This window comes from Spermophilus citellus, assembly GCF_964194105.1.
Source record: "Spermophilus citellus genome assembly, chromosome: 8".
NCBI classification, from domain to species: Eukaryota; Metazoa; Chordata; class Mammalia; order Rodentia; family Sciuridae; genus Spermophilus; species Spermophilus citellus.
In genome coordinates, this window is record NC_138189.1 from 118103923 (window position 1) to 118121355 (window position 17433).

General features: G+C 36.5%; 1 protein-coding gene across 4 annotated transcripts in view; it reads left to right on the top strand.

The window, feature by feature from the left end:
• LOC308654351 (broad substrate specificity ATP-binding cassette transporter ABCG2-like) overlaps positions 1-17433 on the top strand; it is a 58227-nt gene that overhangs the window by 23440 nt on the left and 17354 nt on the right. For all 4 annotated transcript variants that reach the window (XM_081303611.1, XM_081303610.1, XM_081303613.1 and 1 more), the window contains 6 exons: positions 567-784; positions 8710-8769; positions 10307-10421; positions 10976-11128; positions 13579-13715; positions 16959-17110. In XM_081303611.1, coding sequence (XP_081159737.1) covers positions 648-784; positions 8710-8769; positions 10307-10421; positions 10976-11128; positions 13579-13715; positions 16959-17110 — 754 coding nt within the window. In that variant the 5' untranslated portion in view covers positions 567-647. The remainder of the gene's footprint in view (positions 1-566; positions 785-8709; positions 8770-10306; positions 10422-10975; positions 11129-13578; positions 13716-16958; positions 17111-17433) is intronic.

Genomic DNA, 17433 nt, shown 5'->3' on the forward strand with positions numbered 1-17433 from the left:
CAGAACTGAAGTTGTATTGTTATATGGTTTTTCAAGCCAGACAAGACTATCTGTCTTTTTTTTCCTGTTTTATGAGTTGTAATTTTCAAACTTTTCACTATTTATTTTTTTAGGAATTTCTTCCACATCTTATTGGAGTTCAAGTATTCACAGTTGTCTTTCTTCCCATTATGGACTCTAAGGTTGTTTTTATGTTGCTGTGGTCTGTTCATTGGAAAGGAATCTACTCACTGCAGTGTAGTTAACAACAGACTTCTGTTATCTAACTGGGTTCAGTGACACCCACCTATAATTACAACTCCCTGAGGGAGAGAGGCATTGCATGTTTAAGGTCAACCTCAACAACTTAGCAAGATTTTCCTCAAAATAAAAAAAAAAAAGAAATTTAAAATTTAAACATATTGGACATGTAGTTAAGTGGTAAATCACCTCTGTGTTCAATCCCCAATAACAAAAACAGACAAACAAAAACAAAAGAGCAAAAAAGTAGTAGTATATAGTATTTTGTAATGTTTGCAATCTCATTTATCTGGACTGTCAACTTACGATTGCTTTTTCCTCTACAGAAAAGCAGAAACTCCAGATTTCTTCCAGTCATTACCAGGATTTTATCCCAGAGTCACAAAAATACCTAATAATTCCCTAAGATGGCATCCATTGACCTGAAGTCATTTACTCAGAAGACTGTGTTAAGTATTCATAACATCTGCTATCGAGTAAAAGAGAAGCATGGCTTTCTATTTCGCCGGAAAACATTTGAGAGAGAAATATTTACAAATATCAGGTATGTGCATAAATTTTTCAAGATACTACTTTATTGAATGAACTTCACAGATTATACTTATCACCAATAATCTGCTGTGAACATTTATGTTTATCTCTTTGTAAAGATGTATTAACCCACTTTATTTATTTTGGCTAAATTTGGAATGAAATGATTGGATCACTTAAGTATGTGTTTAACTTTGAAAGCAACTGGCAAACTGTAAAAATGTTTATATAATGTGTTTGAGCAATTGTTGTATAAACTAGTTTTTGAAGTAGAAAATAAATTGAGGAGAGAAAGGAAAATTCCTGTAGAAGCTACCTACTACCATTACAATTTAGAAAACTTTGCGACATAGCAAAACAACTTAATTTCATCCCCAATTAAGATAATTATCATAATTAATACCAGTATACTCAGACAGTCAGATTTTTATAAAGAAAACAAAAGGAGACAGAAGCAAGGTGTGGAAGCAGGATGGCAGAAAGTCTCCTTTTTCCAAGATGCCAGCTTTATTTATATCAATAGGTTACATTAGGTCACTGATAGTACATTATTGTTCATTGTGTCATTAGGTAGATTACAAACTTAGCAACATTATGCAGCTTACTCTTCAGTTATATAGTATAGTTGCAATGTGCAATGTTAGGACATCTGTGTAGATCTTAAGAAAGTTCATTGTTTCAAGTTGTTGTTATGTGGACAGGTTCAGGTGCAACAGAGCTTGGTGAAACATTGTGGTTATCTACAAGAGAATTCCTTTCTTCCCAGAAGCTGAATGCCTGAGATCAAGGTCAAGGCTGATAAGACTCTAGCACAGAGCCTCCTCATGCAGGGCATTGCCACAGTAGCTATGCATTGCATATGTATTCGTTTTCTTACTAGTTCTTGGGAGAAACTGCAGAATATTCCAAGTGTGGAAAACAAAATGCCTGTTATTCCTCGGGATTTTGCTCACCAGAGGAAATTCTCTGTCTTGTACATTTCCACTGCAAAATTCGTATAGATTTTTAAATTTTTTGAGCATTTAAAAATAAAACATTCTGAAACCAGACAAAGACACCTCAAAGAAAGAAAACTCCAGACCAATATCTCTGATGAACCTATATGCAAAAATCCTCAATAAAATTCTGGCGAATCGGATACAAAGGCACATCAAAAAAATTGTGCACCATGATCAAGTAGGATTCATCCCTGGGATGCAAGGATGGTTCAATATACGAAAATCAATAAATGTTATTCACCACATCAATAGACTTAAAGATAAGAACCATATGATCATCTCGATAGACGCAGAAAAAGCATTTGACAAAGTACAGCATCCCTTTATGTTCAAAACATTAGAAAAACTAGGGATAATAGGAACTTACATCGACATTGTAAAAGCTATCTATGCTAAGTCTCAGGCTAGTATCATTCTGAATGGAGAAAAACTGAAGGATTCCCTCTAAAATCTGGAACAAGACAGGGATGCCCCCATCACCACTTCTATTCAATATAGTTCTCGAAACACTGGCCAGAGCAATTAGACAGACGAAAGAAATTAAAGGCATAAAAATAGGAAAAGAAGAACTTAAATTATCACTATTTGCGGATGACATGATTCTATACCTAGAAGACCCAAAAGGGTCTACAAAAAAACTACTAGAACTAATAAATGAATTCAGCAAAGTGGCAGGATATAAAATCAACACACATAAATCAAAGGCATTTCTATATATCAGGGACAAAACTTCTGAAACAGAAATGAGGAAAAACACTCCATTCACAATATCCTCAAAAAAAAAAATAAAATACTTGGGAATCAACCTAACAAAAGAGGTGAAAAACTTATACAATGAAAACTACAGAACCCTAAAGAGAGAAATAGGAGAAGATCTTAGAAGATGGAAAAATATACCCTGTTCATGGATAGGCAGAACTAACATTATCAAAATGGCGATATTACCAAAAGTTCTCTATAGGTTTAATGCAATGCCAATCAAAATCCCAATGGCATTTCTTGTAGAAATAGAGAAAGCAATCATGAAATTCATATGGAAAAATAAAAGACCCAGAATAGCAAAAGCAATTCTAAGCAGGAAGTGTGAATCAGGCAGTATAGCGATACCAGATTTCAAACTATATTACAGAGCAATAGTAACAAAAACAGCATGGTACTGGTACCAAAACAGGCGGGTGGACCAATGGTACAGAATAGAGGACACAGAGACTAATCCACAAAGCTACAACTATCTTATATTTGATAAAGGAGCTAAAAGCATGCAATGGAGGAAAGATAGCATCTTCAACAAATGGTGTTGGGAAAACTGGAAATCCATATGCAACAAAATGAAACTGAATCCCTTTCTCTCGCCACGCACAAAAGTTAACTCAAAGTGGATCAAGGAGCTAGATATCAAATCCGAGACTCTGCGTCTGATAGAAGAAAAAGTTGGCTCCAATCTACATATTGTGGGGTCGGGCTCCAAATTCCTTAATAGGACACCCATAGCACAAGAGTTAATAACAAGAATCAACAAATGGGACTTCCTTAAACTGAAAAGTTTTTTCTCAGCAAGAGAAACAATAAGAGAGGTAAATAGGGAGCCTACATCCTGGGAACAAATTTTTACTCCTCACACTTCAGATAGAACCCTAATATCCAGAGTATACAAAGAACTCAAAAAATTAGGCAATAAGAAAACAAATAACCCAATCAACAAATGGGCCAAGGAGATGAACAAACACTTCACAGAGGAGGACATACAAAGAATCAACAAGTACATGAAAAAATGCTCACCATCTCTAGCAGTCAAGGAAATGCAAATCAAAACCACCCTAAGATACCATCTCACCCCAGTAAGATTGGTAGCCATTATGAAGTCAAACAACAACGAGTGCTGGCGAGGATGTGGGGAAAAGGGTACTCTTGTACATTGCTGGTGGGACTGCAAATTGGTGCGGCCAATTTGGAAAGCAGTATGGAGATTCCTGGGAAAGCTGGGAATGGAACCACCATATGACCCAGCTATTGCCCTTCTCGGACTATTCCCTGAAGACCTTAAAAGAGCACACTACAGGGATACTGCCACATCAATGTTCATAGCAGCACAATTCACAATTGCTAGACTGTGGAATCAACCCAGATGCCCTTCAATAGATGAATGGATAAAAAAAATGTGGCATTTATACACCATGGAGTATTACGCAGCACTAAAAAATGACAAAAATCATAAAATTTGCAGGGAAATGGATTGCATTAGAGCAGATTATGCTTAGTGAAGCTAGCCAATCCCTAAAAAACAAATACCAAATGTCTTCTTTGATATAATGAGAGCAACTAAGAACAGAGCAGGGAGGAAGAGCAGGAAGAAAAGATTAACATTAAACAGAGACATGAGGTGGGAGGGAAAGGGAGAAAAAAGGGAAATTGCATGGAAATGGAGGGAGACCCTCATTGTTATACAAAATTACATATAAGAGGTTGTGAGGGGAATGGGATAATAAACAAGGAGGGAAATGAATTACAGTAGATGGGGTAGAGAGAGAAGATGGGAGGGGAGGGGAGGGGGGATAGTAGAGGATAGGAAAGGTAGCAGAATACAACAGTCACTAATATGGCAGTATGTAAAAATGTGGATGTGTAACCTATGTGATTCTGCAATCTGTATTTGGGGTAAAAATGGGAGTTCATAACCCACTTGATTCTAATGTATGAAATATGATATGTCAAGAGCTTTGTAATGTTGTGAACAACCAATAAAAAAATAAAACATATTTAACTAGAGTTATAAACCCCAAATGAGACTTTAGAAGAAATAAAAAATTGAATAAATATCAACTTGTTGTAGGACCTAATTTTCTTTTACGCAATTAAAAATATAATAAAATCTGCAGAAAGACAAGACATCATTTTGATAAAATATAAAATCTCTGTTCTTTAAGTTGGTTCTTTTGTAAACTTTGCTAAGAGTGGTTGAGTCATTACCAGACTGCTGGATTCCACTTAAAAATGCATTTTAAAATTTGCTTTAAGTTCTTCTAGAATTTAAATATTATTAGACTTGACATCAAGCATAGCACAAAATCCATTTAACATTTGAAGAAGACAGTGAAGTTCCTTGCTGATAATTAAAATACGACCAAGGCAGTTTATTCGGAAAATATAGTTTTTGAATGTACAGCTAGGCTCTGGAAATGTGTGTGTAGCCTTTAGGTTGCTGAATAAAGATATATACGTACCAATATTTAATTTTTTGAAAATACTGCTAGGATTTATGATCAATGAACTACCACAACAAAAACTCCATAATTTTGAGCTCATAGTAAAATGATGTCATTCTAGAAGCCAGAAATAGAAACTATGCATAGGTTACTAGCCTTTTATACCATTAGTTATTTCCTTTCATTTATCTTAGGCTTTGAACAAGGAAAGGTATAGGCTCACTCATCAATTTCCAAATCTACTAAACAATTAATATTTTAGACAAACCATGAATGCCATATATAGATATAAGCAGTACACAATTATTAAAAGAAATCAGAACATTTCTGAGGTGTGGAAAGCCTAAGATTTTTAGCTCTAGATTTAAGTTTTCTTACAAAAACAAAATTATTTTAAAAGATACATTTTTTAAGAATTCAAAAACACTTCTCTTATTTAATATACTCATTTTAACAGCTATGTTTAGATTATTCATTTATTGCAAGCATAGTTAATGTTTTAATTTTTTTCCTAAGAAAGAGTCCTAAGATATTCTTTTATATAGAAAATAATGAACACTATTCCTCTGATAGCTAGACAAATATCCAAATTGGTTAGCAGGCCATAAACTCAAGTTACTAGATTTTAAAGACATTCTTAGGAACAAGTTCAAATGACTTATTACAGATTTACTAAATTCATGTGAAAGGCATTTGGTCTGATAATAAGTCAATTTAGTATCATGCAAACAGCCTGTGTATAAGCATATAAACATACAGGAACATTCAAGGAAATTTAAAACTTAGATTTAATATTTTCTAGTTTTAAAAGCCATATTTTTGACCTGATATTGAAAGAAGTCTGTTAAGTCTTAAATTTGCATTTCTGAATTTGATGCCAAGTAGAAAATTTACATCTAATGACTAAGGCTAGAAAAACTTGAATTGTGAATCTTCTTTTTAGAGACAGGCAAAAAATTAACCCACCAACCAAATAAACAAACAAAAAACCAAACCAAACAAACAAAAACAACTTTATCTAGAATATATATACATAATTTACATAGATACTATATACATATATAATTTAAGCACACAGAATCAAAGAGGAAGTGAATTTACTGGGGGAGGGGGAACATGAACTCAAATAAAGTGATTATGGGTAAATACAGTCCATCTTTTCAGTAGATACTTATCTAATGACGGAAGCATGGACTATCCTTGGGAAGTGTTTTAGGTGATCAAAATGTGCTGCTTCACGAATTCCTTTCCCTCCTTCAGCAGTGGGCCAGAGATTTTTATCTTATGTGTTCCCAAAAAAGCCCTAAACATCAAGGAGTGAATGGAGTTAGTTCAAGGTATGAGTTGAACAAACTTTTATAGTTTATCTTCTGAATAAGATTCCCAAAGTTCCTTACAACCCAGGAACAGGGTGTACTCTTCTGAAATGGAATTCTTTTTACAAGTGGATAAATCTGGTGCAGGAGCCACCAGAACATGGCCTATTGAAGCCAGTTGTGAAGTTTAAACTTATGAAATAGTTGTACTAAATCAGCATGCACTTCCAGTTATATAGGCTCTGATATACTCTTCCAAAACAAAACTGGATAAACATGCACTCATCCAATCCAATTAGAGTGTTGGAAAATTTTTATGTCTTCTGAATTGTATCTGACTGACCAGTACCCCCCAAAGCAAATGTTCCTGTAAGCCTTAAGCAGCTAATGTTCCATATGGCTCACTACTTTCCATACAGGAGATAGCCAGAACCACAGAAGGACTCAATGTCCAAAGCCACAATTGGTGGAGAAAATCTTCAGTGTGTACCTTGATGGAACAACAAATAGGGCCTGCTGACTTTTTTCTGTAACCTTTTTTCCTCACCAATGAAGCCATTTTTGAAAGTTGAGGCTGCAGTAGAAAGGAATGGGATAAATCACCTGGGATTTAAATATATCCCAGCAGATGCAGTACCCTTCCTGGAGATTCCAAATCCAGCTTAGGCTGGTTATGAGAGCATCTTATCTGTGAAGCCTGTCTTTGGAGATCACTGCCAGCCTGAGCTATCTTGCTTAAGGGCAGGGCAGGCTATTGCTCCTGACTGGAACTCCCCAGTTGGTTCTAATAAAGCCTGGGGAGGAAAGAGGCTAGGCTATAATGCTCCCATCAATCTTACTCTGAATATTTCTGGAGCAGTGAGTGTTCTAGCCTCATCTCTTTCCTCCTGGGTGGCTGTACCACCCAGGAATGCGCACACTTCCCCTCTATGGTGACAGGAAGTGAATTTGAGTTTGGTCAGAAGAAAGGGGTTTTCTTCTTTATGGTTTAGATATGTGGTGTCCTCAAAAGCTCATGTGTAAGACAATGCAAGAAGGTTTAGAGGTGAAATGATGGGTGTCCTGTGGGGGCTCTGACCCAGGAAACAGATTTGGGGTTTGGCAGGTGGAAGAAGATGCCAGACGCAGCTGCCACAGGCAGTGAATGCCAAGGTCCTTGTGGATGTGAGCATGTGGGGCTTGTGCTGGGAAGTTCATCCCTCATGACAGCTGTGACAGAGGATGGACCTCTGTGGAATCCTTGTCTGAGAAAGAATAGCTGTCAGCTTTGATCTTGCCCTTGGAATAGATACTGTTTTCTCGGTGAAATACATGTTGACCTGCTTCCAAATTCTTAAGAGGAACTGGGCAAGGACATCAGGTTTCTGAATAGGCTAACTGAGGCCTCTGTTTTATCTGTTTCACTACCTGTGGTGGCCCTGCTGTAATTTGTTTTCCTCCTTCCTACTCTATCTGAATATTTAGCACTCTCACACACCTACTTAGTTTTTAAAAATATTGGTGTCTATTCTGTGTATCCTTTAAGGATATTCCCTACTGGAGTGATGGCTCCCCATTCTAAACTGACCATTTTTCAGGCCTCTTACTGGGCACTTAAGAAGGAAGGAAATGATCTATTTTGAGGGTGTACATATTTCTTCCCTCTTTCCCTCCCTCCCTCCCTTCCTTCCTGCCTTCCTTCCTTTCCTCTCTCCCTTTCCCTCTCCCCCTGTCTTTCTTTTTCTGACTGGTAAAGCGTTATTTCCAGGTTAGAAATGGTAATGCTTTCTTTAACTATGGAGTGCTTCACTCTAGCCTTTCATTTCTACTTAAGGTATGTTGATGTTTGCTCTGAGGAGAATTTAGCAGAGAGAACACTACAATGGATTGTATACAAATTAGTGACTAATTGTGTAGAACTTAACTAGGCACCAAGTGAGATGATTTCAAGATGTTGATAATCAAACATTTCTTAGAAACTATTATGAACTTTCCACTGTTGTAAAAGGAATTAGTGTAAAGGGGAAGCTTAATGAGAATCTGCTAATTATATCAAGGAACTTTTGTTATTGTTGTTAGTAATGGAGCCCAGGGCCTCTAGCTTGGTAAGTGCTGGTTTTTCCACTAAGTACCCCCAGGTTCTAGCAACCTTCAATCTTGGATGAGTAGTTTTCCAAAATCAGTAAGTGGTTTGTAGAATAAATGAAGAGAATTTAGAGGAACATAAGCCATATTTCTTATACATTCTGACTAGTGATCCCTTTTATATTAGACTTGTATTAATCAACAGTTCATTTTTTTATCTTTAAAAGTTAGTGTTTGTTTTCTTTCAGCAATTTCATCAGCCTTCCTTGAATGTATTCAATGCAGACTCATATTAATAAAATTAATAGAATTTTGTTTCAAATGGGACAATAAGATATTATGCTTCTGTTTTTGCAGTGGGGTCATGAAACCAGGCCTTAATGCTATCATGGAATGCACAGGTGGAGGCAAATCTTTGTGAGTATAATGGAAAATATAAGTCAGTCTTTGTAGTTTCAGTGTGCTTTTTAAAAAAATCACTTTGGTGGAAGCAGGTGTTGATTGAACCTTTGCTGTGTGTCTGCAATCTGTTCCTAGGTGCCAGAGATAACATGCAGTTGGGCTAGCCTGTGGATTTAATCCAAGGACCAAGAAGTCTTATTAGATCAGCCTTGCTAAGCATGATTGTGTGATTGACATGTTATCATATTATGAGCTAATGAGGAGGAAGAAGAGGAAAATGATATTAATTTATGCCTTTATACATGTACTTTGTTTTTTTTTTGCATTACTGTTCTAATGAACATACTTTATATACAGAGATACAAAACATTGTGCTCTATGTGTAATAAGAATTGTAATGCATTCTATTGCTGTTGTGTATTTAAAAAATAATAAAATCAATAAAGGATTAAAAAATTTAAAAAATGGGGATGGAGCAGAAAGAATAATTGAAGACATGAATTTAGAGAAAGGAGTGTGGGTTGGATCTATCAAGGTCAGACAGCCAGGAAGTTCATTTGGAAGGTCTTTGATGGATAAACTGATGTTACCTTGCTTGTACATTTTAGAGCTTTCTTTTAACATATAATGTAAAGGAAGGTGAAAATTTAAATATACATAAATGTATATATATGTATATTTAATGTATGTATATATGTGTATACATACATATGTATATACACATATATACATACATTAAATATATATATATATATATATATATATATATATATATAGAGAGAGAGAGAGAGAGAGAGAGAGAGATTTCTATTAAGCCATACAGAATAATGAAATTATGTCATTTGCAAGTAAATGGATGGTCGTGGAGAACATCAGGCTAAGTGAACTAAGCCAGTCTCATCAAAGGTTGAATGTATTCTCTCATATGCAGAAGCTAGAGAGGAAAAGTGGAATAAAAAAGGATATCACAAAAATAGAAGGGAGATCAGTAGAGATGGGGGATCAGGGGTTGAGAGGAGGGAAAAGAATTGTGCAGAACTGGGGGATGGAGTTGACCAAATGATGTTATAAGTAAGTATGAATACATCACAATGCATCCCAGTTTTGTATATAACTATAATGCACCAATTAAAAATAAATAAATAAGGGATAGGGATATAGCTCAGTTGGTAGAGTGCTTGCTTCAAATGCACAAGGCCCTGGGTTCAATACTCAGCACTACTAAATAAATAAATAAGAGGAAGATGATAGAGTAGAGCAAGGAGATCAGAGGGCAGCAGGGAGGGAGGGAGAAAGGAAGTATTGAGGATTGAAATGATACAAACATATGAATATGTCAAAATGAACCCCACTATTATATATTCCTATAATGCACTGAAATTTTTTTGAATATTATTTATGTATATGTACACATATTATTTGTACAATTTTAGTTAAACCATCGACTTTTTTGACTAGTTCACTTTCTACCTGGAGCAATATTTGGATTCATAATAACTGAGAGATATGGCCTGTGTTAGGGGGAAAACACAACATACATGTCTTTTTATAGATTTCTGGATGTCTTAGCTGCAAGGAATGATCCAAGTGGATTATCTGGAGATATTTTGATCAATGGAGCCCCTCGACCTGCCAATTTCAAATATAATTCAGGTTTTGTGGTTCAAGTAAGTATTGCAAGTCTGCCTTCTAGGTTTCCCCTACTTCTATGTGGGAAGTGCTTTGACTTATGATTTTGTGTGCAACCAGTTGGATTTACATGTTCAGGGAACGGAATTTATTTACACCAGATTTTCACAATATCTGCTTAGATTGAAGGTGGAATAAAATGGAAAGGTGGAGAGGGCTTGTAAGCAGTGGTGTCAAATATAATTTTGGTATCATTTCCATAAGGTTCTGCTGTGGCCCTATTTGCCCTTCTTTCATCTCTTTCCTTCCCTTTGAAGATGCCTTTGTCAAATCTTCATATAAAGCAATCTGGATGTGTCTAGAAGTCATCATAATTACCTGTGCTCTGCCTGGGTTGCAGATAGGGGATGAAAATGCCTCCCTCCAGTCTGTAGCTGTCTTTAGATCGCTGAAGTTTATGGATTTGAAAGTTCAACATTAGCTGGAACTTTACCTTGATTATATTGTTTTTATGGATTAAGATAACTACACTAAAGAGATGCTTTTAGAAAAGACTCAGTGTGTCCCTTTGAAATCCCATCTTCCCCTTCAGGATGATCTCGTACTGGGCACCCTGACGGTGAGAGAAAACTTAGCATTCTCAGCGGCTCTTCGGCTTCCAACAACTATGACAAAACATGAAAAAGATGAACGGATTAAAGTGGTCATTGAGGAGTTAGGTCTGGATGAAGTGGCTGATTCCAAGGTAATGTGAAAAAAACCAACAGAATCAGACAGGAACAAGGGCCTCCCTGTGTGGACCATGTGACCTCAATCAGAAGTTTTCTAGAGCATGTGAGGTCAAAAGGGTCTGCTTTCTGTAATGATGAGAAAAGTGACTGGTTACATACTATGAAGGTGGAAATGAAGCTGGAAAAGCAATCTTAACCTTAGTGTGATCCTGGTGTGAATGGAGTGTGATCCCTGTGGAGAGTGCTGCTCAGGCCTTTTTCATGCTCCTCCACCCTCACTGTTCAAGTCACAGCTCTTTTGATGTCTTTGCACTGACTTTTCTTCTTTCTCTTCCTCCTTTTGGCTGCTCTTCTGCCTCTCTTCCTCTGGAGGATTTTGTTCAGTTGATTTTTTTTATATTTCTGGAATTCATAAATGACTAGAATCCAAGGATTCTTGCTGTTTCATACTGGTGTTAATTTGTTTTAAAATCTATATTTATTTTCATTAAGATTTACATTGAGGGGCTGGGGACATAGCTCAGTTGGTAGAGTGCTTGCCTTGCATGCACAAAGCCCTGGGTTCAATCCCCAGCACCACATAAAAAAAAAAAAAAGGAAAGAAAAAAAATTTACATTGAATTTTTGCAGTGACCAGGATATTTTTCCATGGTTTCTTTGGCACTTTTGTTGCTCATCCCGTCCCTCACTCTCTCCCTTCTTCCCTTTTCTCTGCTGATATTTATTTCCAGACTCTCATAAGCCAGGCTCTTTCAGGTTTGAGGAACGCAGTTGTCAGCAAGAGTAACAAAGTGTAAAGAAATGAACTCCTCCTTTTGCAGGTTGTGCAGGATAAGGGAAGAAAAATGAGATGAAAGAGTAAGTTTTATAGTTGACCACTCCATATGGAAATTTTACTGATTAGACATTTGTAGATTGGGGTGATAATGAGCCTTGTAAAATGTGGTGACTCTGGATTAAGCCCCTGTGACCTGCTTCCTAGAGGCAATGGAGAATGGGGGTACCACTGGCTGCTGCTTTCTGTTATATTTGCTCATATTTTTTTATGTGAAGTGTATTATGTTTAGAAGAATAACCCTGTGATGCCATTATTTTCCACTTTTTTGTTTTTAATGAGTGATTGAATTGTCATTTCTTTGGCTGTTTATTCACTTGATTTTTTTTTCTTTCTAGGTGTGTGTTTTCTTTTACTCTCTTTTAAAGGCACTCACTGCCTTAAGGTGCTTGCTTGGATTTCTAGGAAAAATATACAGAGACACTATTGACTTATAATTCATATAATCTAACTGATTGAAATAATCTTTAATTTTTTAATGTTATATGTCATTTTAATCATTGTAGAACTGTAGAGAAGGTCTGATTACTCTAATGATTTGATTTTTGGATAATTACTATAATAATATAATTACAAATACTGTTCACCTAGATTTCTCAGTTGTTAACATCTTCTCCCTTGATTAGTACAGATATTTTTTTACTGAAATATTTTATATAATGTTATATGCCATTTCATCCTTGAGTACTTGCTAGGAATCTAGAAAAAAAGAAGGATATTTGCCTACCTTACCACAATATAATGATCAACTAACAAAGTGAACAATATTTCATATCATCAGCTATGTCAAGCCCTTATTCATTCACATTTCCCAAATCCTCTCCAAAGACATTTTAGAGTTTAGTTATCAATAGATTCAAGCAAGGTCTGTGAGTAGCATTTGAATACTATCTCTTTGAAGACTCTTAATTTCAATATTATTTCCTACTTTCTGTCTCCCCAAACCTTCCTAGTCCCTTCACTACACAAATGAGCGTTTAATGTTTGCAAAGATTGAGCCATTTGTCCTATGGAATATCCCATCTTCAGGATATGAATATCCCATATTTTCTGCATATGTCTGAAAGTGTGATTTTGGAATTCTGCCGTGAGTCAGGGTGTAGACTGTACCCATTGTCAAAGCATTATGGTGATTGGACAGGTACTGATATGGTATGTTGGAAAGTGAACTTTCCTGTCTGAGTGCATCCTGTTCTTGTAAGTCTACCTGGGGACTTTGGGTGGAAACAGGAGTGTTGATAGAAGACTAAAAGTTTACTACAGTTCCATTTCCTTTTCTCCTCCTATCTTTTCTCCTGTTTCAGACTATAATTTTACTGTTAGGGCCATTTCATTTTAGTATTCTAACTTCCTATCTTAAAACTAAATATTTGTCTTGGTGAGAAACATTCAGAACTGTTAAAAGCATGGGCTTCATATCAGGTCCGCCAGTGGGCAGCTTTGCCCTGAGCCTCACTTTACTCATCTAGTAAAAGAGAAACTTCCTCCTTCTCCCAGGTTCATTTACTTCCTGTTTCATAATAAGGATAGTGAGATAAAGTTCTCTAGCAAGATTAGCAGAGCTTAGCTCACCAAATGATAGTTAGATCATTGTCATTCTTGTTGATAGTGCAATAATTTGTGTTTTAGGTTAGATCTGGAGAAGAAAGAAAAAAGACCAGTATAGCAATGGGGCTGATCACTGATCCTTCCATCTTGTTCCTAGATGAGCCCACAACTGGCTTAGACTCAAACATGGCAAATGCTATCGTTTCACTCCTGAAAAAGTAAGTGCTATAGGAATGTAGTTGTTTCATTAATTTAATATCTGGTCATGTCTATGTACCATGTATTCTTGGCGAAAGGGATTCAGAAATGAACAATATAACTTGTTCCTTCTTTCTTGAAAACAAATAGCAGGAAGTGATTAAGAGAAAAAAGTTGAAACAAGAGCATATGGAAAGATGGCCATGGTGGTAGTGGGGAGCTGATTTAAATAGCAGGAGGGTCAGGGAAGATCACAACATGTTACGCATGAGCTGGGAGTAAATGAGTGAGACCAGCTGTATCTGCAGAAGAGAGTTCTAGTTGGAAGGAGTGACCTAGTGACCCCAAGATAGAGCATGCTTGATGTGTGTGGAGCATCAGAGAGGCCAAAGGGACAGAACCCAGTGACTCTGAGGAGTGGATATTGGTTTCTGCAGTGTCGTAACAATACCACAAGCTGGGGTATGAGCAACAGAAATTACTTTTCTTATAGTTTTGGAGGCCAAAAGTTGAGGTCAAAGTGTCTGCAGGGCTGTTTCCTGTGAGGCCTGTCTCACTGGCTTGTAGATGGCCATGTGTGTCTCTTCATCTTAATCTCCTCCTAACTGGACACCAGTAAGATGAGGACCATCAACAATCTCATTTAATCTTACTGCCCTCTTTGAAGACTCTATATGCAAAGGAGCCACCTTTTAGGGTACTGGGGTTAGGATTTCAACATATGAATTCTGGGGAGACCACATAGTTAGAATATAATGTGAGGTAGAGTTGGGCTGATGTCACACTGCATAGACCTCATAGACAACTGTCACTAGGGGATGTGAGAGCATTTTGAGAGTGTCAGAGCAGAGCAATGGCTGTGCAGTCAGTCCAGGGTGAGTGAAGGTTACCAGGGAGGAGCTGCTCATGGTGAGGGGAAAAGGGTATGGACCAGGACAGGGATTGAACCAGGATTCTCCTGGAGAGGTGGAAAGAAGACCTTGGGTTCTGGATCTGTTTTTAAGGGGAATCAACAGGATTGACTCAGATATTGGATCTGGGTTATAAGGATTGGGAGAATAACTCCTAAGATTTGGACTTGAATAAAAGGAAGAAGAAGTAAATGAAATCATATTTTCTTTTATCAAGAAAGCAGCTGTATTAAAAGAAAATAAAATTATGGCATTTGCAGGTAAATGGATGGAGTTGGAGACTACCATGCCAAGTGAAATAAGCCAATCTCCAAAACCCAAAGGCCAAATGTTTCCTCTGATATGTGGATGCTGAACCATTATGGGGATGAGGGACAGGGGAGGAATGGAGAGAAGATACAGGAAGATGGGATTATATTCCAATTGTCCTGTTTTGCTTATGAATAAGGAATCCTTAGCTACTTCTTTTATACGTTGTGTTGAAATCATTAATCATAGGGTCTGACTCTCTTGGAGGCAGAATAACTTAGGGTATCATGATAGCATATGCTAGTTACTTAATCAAATGTGTAAATTGAAGTGATTTTTGTCATAAAATATTTTTAATAACAAGATTTCCCTTTACCCCCATACACTAACAACTAGATTTCCAGACAGGATGCTCTTCCTTGGGAATATGGCTGCAGTAAAATTTTATAGACTAAGGTTCTCCCCACAAACAACTTACCTTTATCACCCTAAAGAGTTGACAAAACCATTCATATACTCTGACCATTGGCTTTTCATTTAGTCATATAAATTGGCTTTTCATTTAGTCATATATCCCTGCCCCATTAATCATGAATGGATAGCTTCAAATTATCAAGCATTTTGTTTTTTTATTTTGAATTTTTAAAAAATTATATTTGTTCTGCTTAGATAAACTTGAAAGTAGAGTGTATTTTCATATATTATACATACATGGAGTGTAATTTAGGATACCGTTCTTGTGGTTGTATGTGATGGGGAGTTACACTGGTTGTCTTTTCATATATGAACACATGAAAGTTTTGTCTGTTTCATTCAACTGTATTTCCTATTCTCATCCCCCCTCAATTTCCTTTATTCCCTTTTGTCTAATCCAATGAAATTCTATTCTTCCCTCCCCACCTCCCTTTATTGTGTTTTAGCATCAACATATTAGATAGAACATTCGGCCTTTTGTTGGGGGCAGGGTTTGGCTTATTTTACTTAGCATGATAGATTCCAGTTCCATTCATTTACCTGCAAATGCTATAATTTTATTTTTCTTTATGGCTGATTAATATTACATTGTATATATATATACCATATTTTCTTTATCCATTCATCTGTTGAAAGGCACCTAGATTGGTTCCGTAGCTTAACTATTGTGAATTGATCTGCTTTGAACATTGATGTGACTGAGTCACTGTAGTAGGCTGATTTTAAATCCTTTAGGTATAAAAGGTTCTTAACAAGGAAAACATACACAAAAGCAAATAAAGGTGATATTTTAATAACATTTTTAACAGTGATTTTGAACATTTCTTTTAACTATAAATAATAACTCCTGTGAAATGATAGTTTAGTACTGTTTCTGCCATGGGATAGATTAGACTTTAAATCTCAGCATTGCCCTTTAGTAACATTGTCTCCTTGGCCAGTCACTTGATCTTATTTAAATTATATCTGTAAATAGAAGGAGACAATAATATGGGAACTGTGTTATAACAACATTGTGAAAATTGAAAGAAGGTAGTAAGCACTTATTAATGTCAACTGTATTATCAGGCAAAAAGATGAAAACAATCCTAAAGCATCTGAAGATTTAAATGATCAATGAGAACTGGTCATATGATCATTATTTTAATATGTAGTACATACGTAGACCTGGACTGCTTGTTAAAAATATGGACACCCTGAATTCACCCCGAGAGATTCTAATCCAATATATAGGAAGACTGTCCGAGAATCTGCATTGTCAATGAACTGTCTAGTGGATTCTAGACTGTTGTGTATCATCCTTAAGAGACCCTGAGGTTTATTTTATTTTATTTTTTTTATTTTGTGGTGCTGGGGATTGAACCCAGGGCCTTGTTCATGTGAGGCAAGCACTCTGCCAACTGAGCTATATTCCCAGCCCCAGCTCTAATAATAACTCACACCTACTTTAATGAAAACATTTAGTTTAGGTTCCCCAAGTGTCATGTAGGTAACATGAGATGAGAAGTTCATGTGAGAAAAATCAAATTAAACTCTGGACAAATGTTTTCACCATACAATAAAGTATTTTATTAAGAAGGGCAATTTTCTGATATCTAATGACTCATTATTTTCCTTCTTTCAACTTAGCATTTCTGAACAAGGACGAACTATCATCTTCTCCTTTCGTCAGCCTCAGCATTCCATCTTCAAGCTGTTTGACAGCCTCACCATATTGGCCTCAGGAAAGCTAATGTACCATGGTCCTGCCCAGAAGGCTTTGGAGTATTTTAAATCAGCAGGTGTGGTTTTCAGGCACTAGATCCTTCCATCATAGACTCCTGGGGGAGGACAGTGAGGTGGACAGGAGTGCTGCTTGGTCACTGCATAGACTAACGGGTGCCATCACTCCAAAACATTTTTGGTCAGTTGGTGTCAGGAGTTGTCTTCATTTTTCAGTGTTTGCTTATTGTTTAGGTCTCTTTCTTTCTTATCCCCTCTTTGAGTATGAATGCGTGTGTGTATTTGTGTGTGTGTGTTTCTTATGGGCCTACTTCCTAGTTATGGTGACCATTCCCTGAGAGTTCAATAATTAACTGGTTGGACTCACAGCCAGGCTTTTCAG